Source organism: Sinohyriopsis cumingii, chromosome 3, assembly GCF_028554795.1.
Source record: "Sinohyriopsis cumingii isolate HCF-2022 chromosome 3, ASM2855479v2, whole genome shotgun sequence".
NCBI classification, from domain to species: Eukaryota; Metazoa; Mollusca; class Bivalvia; order Unionida; family Unionidae; genus Sinohyriopsis; species Sinohyriopsis cumingii.
Window position 1 is genome coordinate 118240530 of NC_142963.1, and position 13287 is coordinate 118253816.

General features: G+C 34.0%; 1 protein-coding gene across 2 annotated transcripts; it reads left to right on the forward strand.

Moving 5' to 3' along the window:
- Positions 1-4540: 4540 nt before the first annotated feature.
- Positions 4541-12677, forward strand: LOC149803671 (dual oxidase maturation factor 1-like). Of its 2 annotated transcripts, XM_089953443.1 has the most exons (10): positions 4541-4631; positions 4847-5082; positions 5511-5568; positions 6595-6729; positions 7637-7729; positions 8125-8278; positions 8684-8898; positions 9382-9498; positions 10414-10655; positions 11519-12677. In XM_089953443.1, the coding sequence occupies exons 2-10, from the start codon at positions 4909-4911 to the stop codon at positions 11999-12001; spliced, it is 1671 nt and encodes a 556-aa protein (XP_089809569.1). In that variant the 5' UTR covers positions 4541-4631; positions 4847-4908; the 3' UTR covers positions 12002-12677. The 2 variants fall into 2 exon arrangements, with proteins under 2 accessions (XP_089809569.1, XP_089809570.1); XM_089953444.1 differs by lacking the exon at positions 4541-4631 and having other exon boundaries at positions 4687-5082.
- Positions 12678-13287: the final 610 nt, after the last annotated feature.

The following is a 13287-nucleotide window of genomic DNA, read 5'->3' on the forward strand; positions in this document are numbered from 1 at the left end:
GGATAAACATGTATTTATTTATATGTATGAGTAACTAGCAGGCCTCTAATCTACCTGTGTTGTTATGAGTCATTTTATAAATTTGTTTAATTAACACAACTTATTTGTCATCAATACTTATAGTACTTCATGTATAATGTGTACGTTTATTAATATGAATGGGTATTTTGCGCCCAATGCAGACCTTCCAATATCGCCCTCCACCCCCATCACACCGCGCGGGGCATCGCTTATTATAAACCGTTTATTAGCATTAATACATATTCGGCTTGATAATTTATTAATTCCATTATTTAGTCTACACGTGTAATATTAATACCAGAATAGCCCAGTATTGTACTTCGTTTTTGGCGGGCCAAAATATTCGTACCCTAGTCTGCCGCCTAGTTCGCCTATTGGGTTAAACCCGCTGCGTGGTGCAAACAGTTTTAACTCGATGACAAGTATAACTATATTTCGAAACTTAATTGCATGCTTAGAATTATCAGTGAACAAGGTTTAAAATCTGCATCCGAATTAGTCATGACTTTAAAACTGATTTGTAATAAAAGTTTATTGTTGAAATACATTTCATGAATTCCCCTAAATGAAAGTTACTGCTTTTCTAATAATCTGTACTTAAAAATGAATGCAAACTAAAATTATTCACTGCAATTACCAGTGAAAGGCTGTGCCCCTCATCTCTCTCTCTCTCTTTCTCTCTCTCTCTCACACACACACACACATATAGCATCTCAGCAGACAGTGAACGAATGAATCCATGTTTTGCAAAGGCCACAGCGTTTGTGTATCCAAATGGTAGACTGATTTTGTGATCGAAATGGAAAACACTATAGTATGTTTTTCTTTTGATACAATATGTGCGGAAAAAAGTCGGTTTCTTAGGCAGGACCGTACTGTTTACTTTTTCTACTGACTGTGTAATGAACATCAAATGCCTATGATAACCAAGTTCTTTCATGTCAACATGATATAACCATCTCGACTGGAGCTCCGAAATTCATATTTGACGTTGGAGACTGCTACGTTCAATCTGTGTGCATGTGACCATTCGAAGTCTTAAAACACAAACATAAACTAGAAAAGGAACTCAAGATATAGACAATAAGCGGAAGAAAAAAAACAAACAAAATAGCCAATTTAACTTTAAATATTATTGTACTCAATGGGTTTTTAAGAAAAGCAGATCAAACAAGAAATGTAATCATTGATAAAATAGTTAACATATCGAATCAACAATCGGGGTACGAGATTATATATAGCGATTAAGGCATATATGTAAAGTTTGTGTTGTCTTGGTGATAATCTTGTCCTTCATATGCATGTAAATTATCCTTTATTCACTTCGTTGACTCTCTTATCATCTGTTCTGACATTGCATGTCAACATTGAGGGAATCTGCAGAAGCAACGACGAATAATTTACCTTCACTTATATTTTGAACAGTATTAACCGTTTATAAGTATATAGAAGTAACGAGTAATGCATAGATAGATCAAAACACTGACAGGCGGACAGATGGTTTGGGGAATGAAGGGACTTAAGAATAAAAAGAGAGAGATTGATAGATACGTATGCGTGCAGATAGATAGGGGGATAGACATATAAATAAAACGCAGAAAACTTAAATTTGCTTAATATATACAGACATATAGATTTATTGTGCTACTAAATGATCTACATCTGCCATGCATATATAAAAAAAAATTGTTTATGCAAAGAATAAATTGAAACAATTAAACCAAGGCTTCCTGGCAGCTTTTGATTACATGCGGAATGGAAGATTATAATTCCATTAAATTGTTCGTACTCTCTCTCTCTCTCTCATACACATCAAATCACATCACATCACAATTCAATTAGATGCAAATGTCAGAGTAGAGAGAATCCATAGACAATTTGTGCCATTTGAAATAAGTGTCAAAATATAAATTTTTCTATGCTATTTATTAACAAAGGCGTAAAAGAGGGAATTCTTTTAACTTTATATTAAATTTATATGTTAGTTAAAGTTAAGCCTGATTGTTTAAACTAATCGAGGGGTGTGGGTTTCCCAGAAAAATTCAAGGTGTTAGGTCTTCTCCCTAGCGACATTAGTCAGTCCAAGTTTTTCTGTGGAAGGGAAAGCTTGGTTTAGAGACCTGCACAAAGTATTTTTCGTTAAATTCTCCAAGAGACGCGTGTCTGGACAGTTCAGGGACACGAAACGAAAGATTCGGCTTCATAGCAAACAAAACGAAAAGTACAAGGTTTATCACAGTCACCTAAAAGATGTTCATGGACATAAGTTTGTAATTATTTGTTACATTTATTCGTTTCAAATTGATAAATCAACTTTCCGTGAGTGTGGAAGTTAATGGTTTGCATGTATTTGTTTCGAATGTTATATGTCTCCTGTATTCCAAGGATTTCATCCATCTATTACAAGTTGTGTGAATATGTGAATATATCAGTCTTATATGATATGTATCATGTATCCTTGAAATTGATTTTACTATATATGGAATTGCTAGCTATCAAGTAATATAGTTAAGACAAGACTTAAGGTTGGTTCATTCATTAGTGTAATTAAACTGTGAACTCTTTTCCAATCAAGAAATCAACACATGGCGACAGAGATAATCCAGTTATTGATTTATAGCGTATTGGGTCGCATTACTAATTACTAAGATGTCTAGTTGCGTCATGGTTCCAGTTAGAAATGCGGCCAGCAGTTAGGAAAAATACATTAATTTTATGATGATAGGTTGTGTTATACAAGTTGCTAGCCGACCATATTAGCCTAAGTCTGCTGGAATAAGATAAGGCGACATCTGGCATAACAAACTTGGGAATATTGTTAGACAACAGAATAAAACAGAACAATGTTTATGTTGCGTTTTGTTTATTTGAAAGAAAAAATAGCTCCATATGTTTACCACGCAGTGGGAAATGAGAGCAGATAGCCAAGTAATGGTTAATGACTGGAAGAAGCTGGAGAGAGAGAGAGAGAGAAAAAAAAGGATAGGAATACAGAGGCTCTGACCTGTTACCAATGTTGACTTTGAGAAGACCCACAACTAATGAGCATTACTGACATTGGAAATAGAAAAGAAGAATAAAGTTGGAAGAAACGAAGTGCTGTATGAGCCATGGTATTTGTTACTCCCGTATATCACGCAAAAATCTACTGGAAGAAAACGTCTGTATTAAGTCTATACGAATGAGTTCGAGTCTGGAGAAAAGGCGGATGTAGGTGTGTGAGAAAGATTCCCAGTAGCTTCCCGTGGGTCGTACATCTTTCCTGGGTTTTTACGGGTTCTTTGAACAAATATACAGTCCGCCACGTATACCCTATCATGTGATGAAAGATGACGCTAAACCCATAACAATTTAGCGATTGTATTACGAAACGTTTATAAGTCAAGACTGTGAAGTTTCTGCATAGCATCATGAAGAGTAACCAAACACGTTTAAACTTCCTTTTCCAGGCGTCAGTGCCTAGATTACAATTTCACGTCAGTGATAGGTGATTTAAGAAGCCAGTGATAATGAATACGTGCAGGTAACGTTGTATCTCGAATATGCTTATGTTGCACATATATATGCAATTTTATTGAATGGCAGAATTACATTGAAGGGCCTTAGTAAATATTTATCACGATAAATCTAAATCTTTTAAAACAACGATGTATTTCGCCTATAAAAGTGAGTAATTTGTTTAGTACGTGTGGAAAACATATGAAAATGCATATTATACCTTGCTGCCCAATACCAATAAGTATAAAAAATATTCATGAAACAAACACGTACAAAAATCAAAATAAAATAACATTAAGCATGTCAGGAATATGTCATGACATGTCGAATACATAATTTTTTGTTATATGTACTAAATTAATGCCACGAGTTATTTATGGTCTATACACATATTTTTAAAATATATTTATGTAAAGTCATTTGTAATATGAATGGCTACACGAATGAAGAAATTAATAAGCCGAAATAGGATGGGTTGTTTCTTCAGAGAATGTTCTTAGAATTATTGCTTTAGTGTTGCGATTTAACGGCCAGAGATTATATTGATACAGTTAGAAACCGGGGTAGTTTGAAAATTAATTGTAGGAGTTCTCCTATCTTCTGGTACATGCTAATCAATTGTTCAGCAAACACTGGAATGGAACAATAGCATTCTGACTTCTGTATTTTTAGATTCCATGCAACATATGCTTCAGATATTTATAGTCTGAAATAGGTATATTTGTTGACAGCCTTTATGTTAATAAGTACCAGGTAAGGTCTATTTTAAGAATAATCAAATATAACTAAAGACATCATATTTCGGTAAACCCCACCGCAAGGATTCTATAACTGAATGAAAGGGAAAGTAGTGGGAGACTATGACACATTACTTTACTTGAAAATCTTGCCATTTAATGGTGCGTCATTTGCAAAACAGGAAGTCTTTGCAATATACATGGAAAACTCTTGTTTCTACCTAGCATAAGGAAGTCGATGAGCAAATACTTAATAAATTAACTCATTATTCAATATCTCACCAATAAAAATGCTTGTTCGTTTGAAAGTGTTATATATAAGGACCTCTCACGATAAGTAAACATTAAGCGAAATAGGCAAGAGAGCAACTACAGGTATAGGTCCTTTTGAAACATATATATTATTTGTTGATTAGAAGTTCTGCAATCTTTGCATAGTCTTTTACTTTTTCTTGTCTGTCATTGTAAATTGTACACTTAGAACCTTGTTGAAATTTATGTACACACACCTATGAATTTATCAGTTTATACAGGAAATTCAGATGTCAAATTTTCTAACAAGTTTACTTTGATTTTTTCGATCTTTTCAGATATTTTGTAGCAACAGTGGCCTTACTTGCAACATATTTTGTTATTTATTTTTCCAACAAGAATGTCTTCATCCTCGGATCTATATACAGCATTCCGCACGAATGGTGGCCCCACCGTGTACCCTGAAATAAGGACCGCCTGGCAGGCGGACATCTTGGGATCTGGACTCATCTTTGCATTTTGCATACTTGCAGTATCTTTCATTGTTATCATACCTGGCGTAAGAGGAAAAGAGGTAAGTTAACCCGACTCCATTATTATTTGAGTTACATTCGTACAACTGTCACTTCATCGTGCATCCATCATATTTTATCCATTTAAGTATGCAATTATGAAGCGTGGAGAGGGAGAGAGAGAGAGAGAGAGAGAGAGAGAGAGAGAGAGAGTATGGTTTCTTGAAAAAAACTGCTATGAAAAAGACTGTACTGTAAATGTTGTGGCAAACATTCAACTTATTTTGGAGGTTTCGCCCAAGCTTTCTCCTCACTTATCATGCCAAGCACAACTCTTATAAATTCTAAAGAATGAGTTTCTTTAAAGTCATGTAGGATTTTGCTTACAATAATCTGGTCGTCGAAACTCCATATATATATATATATATATATATATATATATATATATATATATATATATATATATATATATATATTACTACCTTTTCAGAGTGTGTTTACCATCGTCAGAGTTCTAACAACTTTGTTTATCGGAGCAGTGATACTATGTAAGTATTCAGTACAAATATTCGTGCTGACTATTTTATGTACATTCGTGATGACTATATTATGTTCATATTCGTATCAATTAAGTTCCAAAATATGTGTTTCGGGATTGGGTTCTAACCCGAATGTAAACTTCATTGAGAAACCTTATCACGTTAAGACAAATTCACAGATGTGTTGAGATATCGTTACTAAGAGTAACGCCAGATACCAATCTTTACACCTGGAATTTATTTAAATGACACAAACTTGTGTGTTCATTTGTAGCGACGGTCATTAGCAGATAATACAATACACCATTAGACTCCGCTGAAGAAACTATTGTCCTTTTAAACTTCATCGATAAACTGTTTTCACGTACGATAATACTATGCATGTATTGTTCCTATTCTAATAGAAGTAAGGTTTTGATTCACCACTCTGTGTTTGAAAAGAAAATGTTAGACGTAAAGTGACATTGTGAATGTTATTTCTGGTGATGTGCTGAATCAACAGGCTTCTTTACATTGAATATTCGAAGTCTTCTTATTTCTTTGTTAATTATGCGGTTTGTCTTTTTTGAGATCCCGATTGATTCGAGATTATATATATATATATACATATACATATATATACATATATATATATATATATATATATATATATATATATATATATATATATATATATATATATATATATATATATATATATATATATATCTATATATATATAACAGTATTATTTTATAATGAAATGATTGGATAGCTCCTACTCCACAGTGTAATTTTGTTTTTACGTGTTAATATTTTTATGTTTTTCTAATCATCTTCGCACGAAAATCGCCATTTCAATATTGGAATTTTGTACGGCCTGCACTGAAACTATACATAAACCTGTCGTCTTTTAAATGGTATGGGTTTCTCTTGAAGCAAGAAGTGACACACTAATACAGGCCTAGTCTTATATATTTTGGTAGGTGCGAAAAGAGTTCCTCTTTTCTTAAATAAATATTTTCTTTGCCTACTGAATTTAGTCTTTATTTTCAGTGACCAACTTTGGCTTCACTTGGGATACGGCTGACATATCAACTCATACAAAATACAAAGCTGGTATTAGCGATGGAATACAGGCAGATGTAGGTGTTTTCATTGGATTGAGGGGAATAAACATCACGCTGAAAGGTACAAATTTTACGTTTTCTACCAACACTCATCACTAGAAACACTATAATACGAACTAAGCGCAGAATATTAGTAAGCATTTGCATCAAAAAACTAATGCAATATATGTTGAGAAAAAAAAAACCTGATAAGAATTTAATTTCGCTGTAACAACAAATGTTTAAGAAATATTGTATATTGTTTGCTGGTGAAACTATCAAAGAGTCCATATGCTAAATTGTCATGAGGAAATTACATTCAGGATATCAAAATAAAAGTAAATATTTTGCTGGCAACTATCTTGCATATATTAAAGTTTATGAAATGTTAAACGGACACAGATAAAACGATTTACAAGCCAATTTTCAATTTTTGCATCTCCAAAATATTGAATTCTCTGTTTGTGGTTCTTTGATTTACACGAATATAAGTGTTCGAGGCTAAAACGAAAGCTCCTATTCTTTTAATTCTTATTGTACAATCACCAAATTTCCGGCACGGATGCCTACTCTTCATACCTAGTGTGCACCAAAACCTTATCAGTTTTATTAAGTACTGAATTGAAACTTTTACTTTTGTCTACCTTTCGATCACTTCGAACTTGGAAGTCTATCGGATACGGTAGAGACACGAGACTTAAATAATACTGTTGAAAAATTGCAAGCCAAATATTATAACGACAATTATATTAGTTCGAATTTAACGAGACAATGTCTGAGGAAAGGTGATTTAATTTAATGGCTGTTAAAGTATATGTTATGATAACTAACAAAAGAGAACTTGCATAACTGTGTCGCGAATATGCTGCATTTTGTCTAATCCCGCAAACGTACTGATGCGAGAAAAATTCTTGTTTACAAGATTTCATTACGTAAGGGATCTGCAACATTCAAGAATAAATTAACATAAACCCATTTTTAACTTATAGGAAAACCGGAACATCAATTGAATGAGACCATCAACTACAATGAGCACTTCTCATGGGAAGGGACACAGGGTCGTTTTGGATATGGACCGTACGGTAAGACACATGTTCCAAAAGGTCATTACATGACACAGTAAAATTATCAATCTTGGAGTAGAATAATCACACACCGTCTTCACCTGTTGATTCTTTCAAGACCTTCGATATTAATAATTGAATGAGCAATTAAAATTCTTACTTTAGTATGGAACGAAAATATGTTATTTAGGGACTTAAGTCTGTATAATCTCATCGACCTAGGTTACCAATTAATACTATTTTTCCATTTGAATTCCCTTGACAGACATTGATAATTATTCATCATTGGTCAGTTCATGAGTCTATAAATCACGTTACTGTTACCACCATAACTACTTCTGCTACTCATGTTAACGTTATTGATATTGTTAGTATTGTTATTATTATTTATGTATTTATTTTTTCCATTAAAGCTAGTCGCATCAATCAGGAATACCGTGCCGCACAATTCCGCGGTCTTCCTCAGCCTATACTCTGGATCGCTGAATACTTTGTCTTCGATGAAGAGGGTGTTCGTTGGGGACGATTTTACAGAACTGCTGGATTTTATTCTGAAATTCTGTTGTGGTATGATAGCACAAGATATTAATACCTTTCCATCAAGACAAATTATGAATACGTTTGCAAATCTTTAAGGCTTACATCCAGTACACGTATACAGCCGTCGGTACAATGATCAAATTACATGCACACACAGACATACACACAGACACACACACACGCATATATATATATATATATATATATATATATATATATATATATATATATATACACTTTCCTTCTAAGGTGTTTTAATTATTATTTGAAAGAAAAATAAGGTTAATGGCATTACCTCTTCTTTGTCTACGTTTTATTTGTTTTTTAAGAGTTTGTTTATTATAAACCCGGAAGTAGGTACCGTTCTATGGCTACTTTCTATATATGTTTACTTATCATTGTATGTAACAGGATCTATATTACTCATTGCAGGCTAGCTTTCGCTCTGTGGCTTCTGGCCAACATACTGTTCTTCTTGACTCTACGCTACGCTGCGTATGTTCTGGGACTGTGTGGAGCGTGCATGATCGGAGCCACACTTGTCTGGTCAAACGTTCGAAATCCTTTTGAGCTGATGATTCCATTCACAGATAAAGACATCCTGAAGTTTTCCTATGGCGGATCCTTCTGGATATGTATGGCTTCAGGTATTATAATCGACGTAACCTTCATACAAATCCACATATATTTTTGCTCATGGCACTACAAGCTATCGATGATAATGCGCTTAAGTTTTCAACTTATATCTTGGATGCAAAATAACTTATACCACAGCATGATTGACAAGGTATTCCCTCTTACAGGAGGAAGATGTTCGTTGCTTCGTTTTTGTATTCTGTGTAGAACTTTCATTTGGATTAGTTAGGTTTATATTTAAGTATGACATAGGTAGATACTATTTTAAATTTAATGTATCTATTTGATCCACACTAGACGTCAAGCAATGCTATATACATCAACTGTGAAATAAATTAATTCAACCACTACATAGATCGACCAATCAACTAATCAATCAACGGTAGGTCTGACTGAAAATACCAACTGTATTCGCGTCACTCTTATTTTAAATCAGCTTATTTTCAAGATAACTGAGAAGTATAAGAAATTATCAAGCATTCATCTTTTTACAGGAATCCTAAGCATTATTATCGCCATTGTCGTCTGGATTGTCAATTGGAAAGCACCTTTAACCGCAGCAGCATTTTTTAGCATAGATGCTCGGTGGGATCAAAGAAAGGATGAAAATGGTTAGTGTTGTGATACTGCTTAGCATGTGTACGAATATCTCGAGGGAGTCGATTTGTAAGCAAACAGACAAATAAACATTATTTAAATTACTCAAAGATGAGTATTGTCTGTACAAGCAACGAAACGATGAAACAAAGCTCTGAAGCCTCTTAACATTTTCACCAAACTAGTGTGGTTTATTGATGTTTTCATGTCTAGAATAAAAGAATCATCCTTCCAAACAAAATGGGTTATATTCAAGACTTACGCAGCTGTATGAATGCATATACACAGCAATGCATCTTATGCTATGTTATTAATTGCAATGTTAAATAATATCTTTCAATGTATCAAGTACACTGTGAAATAAAGTATTTCATATTTATCACATGTTTGCTTCAAACTGAGTCTTTTAATGTTCACCCATCCTTAGCGCTGACTTAGTTTTACTCTGAGGTGACGATTGATAGAAAATTATCCAGTTAGATTACAAAAGAACTTCAAACTGGCATAAAAGTATATTTAATATGATACTATTAATTATTATAATTGGACACATCTTTTTCAATGATATAATTTTGCGCTATATTGGAAGAAAACCATAAACTTTCTATTCCACTCTCCCGAAGTTTTTTACGGCTACGGATGACATGAGGAAATAAGGAAATATGTTTGTTTTGTTTAATGTCATACAAAAATACAATCTGTTACTGAGAACCATACTGAATTCTGGCTTCTACATCATAAAACGTTCAAGTATTTGACTGAGAATAGCCCTTGAACTTGTGATTAAAATGTCCTAAATCTGAAATTAGAGAAAGTACTTAAGATTTTGAGTCTAATTTATGTATTTTGTTCAATTTTATAAGTTTAGAAACTTTATTCTGAAACTGATGTTGTTGTTATTATCACAGAAAAGTATATTCTTTTATCAGGTCACAAGGGAACAATGGACAGACCAAAACGAGAGAACCTACACCTAGAAGATCTTGATGGTCAACAGTCTGGCAAGAAATCAAACAAGGTTACAAGAAGCTTTGACGGCCATGTTCACAATGACTGGGACTCAGACGTCGAGTATTACAGCGATGAGGACTTGCCACCTACAGATGAAGAGAATAATGACGGCAATTATTCTTCTGACGAGGACAATGATAAAGATCATAATCAATGCACGGTAAAAACTGGTCCTCTGTATTGATGATAAGATGATCACATTCTTACTTATTGAGACTCTCAGACTCTCAGATCTCAGAGTTTTCCTATTACAAATATATGCGGTGACTCGGTACTTTAGTTTTTGGGGCCGATAAGGTACGGATTCAAATTGTACCAAATAATCAGTCTGGTCGGATACCGTAGTGTATTTTTGGGCAAGTCAGTTTGCTCCAACTACGTTATAGCTAAATTACCTTCATGTGTTGATGTTCGAAAAAACCCATACCAAACCAAAAGATATTACAGCCAGAAACTATCGGTTTGCAGGATTGAGTTTTGTATATTCTGATAAAAGACATATTATCATTGATATAAGATATGAAGTTTATACGTTTTATCCGTAAACAATTCTGATGAAGTAAAATTGGCCTTTTTAAGATATTAGCTTTACTGCAATATACCGTAGATTTTCGAGATTATATTGAAATTTTCTTCATTGATTTGGTGCAAAGGAAACACGTCCGTTTTGGATTTCATTTCTCTTAGATAAATAAACGTTTGTTTCATGTTTGGGGAAATTTTGCCTCCTCTATTACATTATCGCATATGGATCATTGAAAAGAATTTGATATGCTCAAATGCGGATCTGATCATTGTAGACAGAAAGTACCATCAGTTAATGCAAACACAGATCACAAAAAAGAAAATTGGAAAGTATTCTAGCCGAGTTACGTATCGAAATAAAACGGTAAGAATGTTGATAATTTGCTGAATCAATTGGATTCTACTCAAACCTTTTAAATAAATAAGTTTTTGTGTAGGAATCAAATGGATTATGCATGTCCTTGAAATTGATACTTTTACTCACTTGTGTAATTTTAGGAGACGACCACGCCAAAAGTTACCCCATATGGACTCGTAATTCCAAGATCGAGGGCGGGGACAAAAATAATTCCATCTACCGTTACACTCACCCATACTTTATTAATAGGCTCGCCTTCGAATGTATCCACCGGCTCATCAGGTATTGGTTCGGAGGCCGGGTCCATATCTGGTACGTCCAATGCATCCATAGGGATCTCATTGCCGATGTCAGAAGGTAGATCATCCGGTGCCGATGGAGCAATTTTACAGGACGATAATGGGCTTTTGCAGAGATGCGCAGATGATAGTATTCCACAAGTTGACACTACCTTTAGAGATGTTAACGTCGGAAGAACATCTTCAGCTAAAGAAGGAAGAAGTCCTGGTGCTGGAAACGTTTGGCCAACACGAGAGTCTACATGGTTTCCAAAGGCAAGAAGGAAAACAGAGAATTCTGGAGTTAGGGTATTTGACAGACATAATCAAGTCTCTCCGGTGTGAAAGCTTCATTGACTAAATTTAGGCGTCAGGACAATTACTGGAAAAACATCTTATAACGGGGGGAGGGGATGAAGGAAAGGAAAATCTACTCATCCCTCACATTACTTGCCCATACATATGGATTTAGATATGCGAAATGCATAGTTCCATATAATTATTTTGTAACGGTAATTTTCCTACCACAAATTCGTTCACTTGTTCACCAACTCGTAGAGAATCGCCCTTATGATGCTTTTCTTACAAATAACATTGGATGTAGAAAAGGGCTTGTTTGTGCAGCCAGCATATCGCTGGCGTTCAGATGGACAATACTAAACTTGTGTATGTACCATTGTAATATGCTGCATTTACTTTTGTTTTCGACATACGTCTGGTAGCATTCTATTTCTCATACATGGTCTATGACATGCAGAAAGCTGCGTTTTCTTTTACAAGCAGTTTGGGCAAATTGATCTCTTGTTGAGAGAGAGAGAGAGAGAGAGAGAGAGAGAGAGAGAGAGAGATATCAAAACGCATAAAAAAGAGCAAATCCCGTATAGGGGTTTTGTAACAAATGCCTAGTCGTTGTGTGCCTTCTGTGATAAATTGTTTTACATGATATTTTATTGATATCCGGTTTGTTTTGAATTATGGTATCACAGGTAAAATACGTACGCTAATAAACAGATTTAATTTACGAGTCGTGCTTTGTTGGTTCTTACTTAACATCATAACTTTCTGAATTTGTGAGGTGCAATCAAGACTGTTTACAAGGATGAAACATATGATAATATATGTGTGCATGTCTATATATATATATATATATATATATATATATATATATATATATATATATATATATATATATATATATATGATTGCCTGTCAATTATTGTAATTGTATTTGTATGGGTGCTTATGTACTTTTTGCAAACTACTTCGAGTAGTGTATTATTTGTAAATTAATGTTAGAAAAGTACGCACAAAATTCAAACTTATCGCTATTGGTCGGTTCTAATCAAAACACTGGCAATATACGCAGTAACTGTACTGGCTACGTACATGAAAGTGCGATAACTGCTGCAAATTTTAAATGATCCCCATTTCTTTTAAAGATGCCATTGCACTGATTTACCACTTCTTAATTTCTAAAGAATCTAGATCCTATGTTTATATTTGACAGCACTCTAATCCCACGTGGAAATCAGCAATCTAATTGGATGTATGGTCAATAAATAAATAAAGGTTTAGTATAATTCGGATGCAGTCAAAATACAATTAGATGAGGAAAATAAGTTAAGGATAAA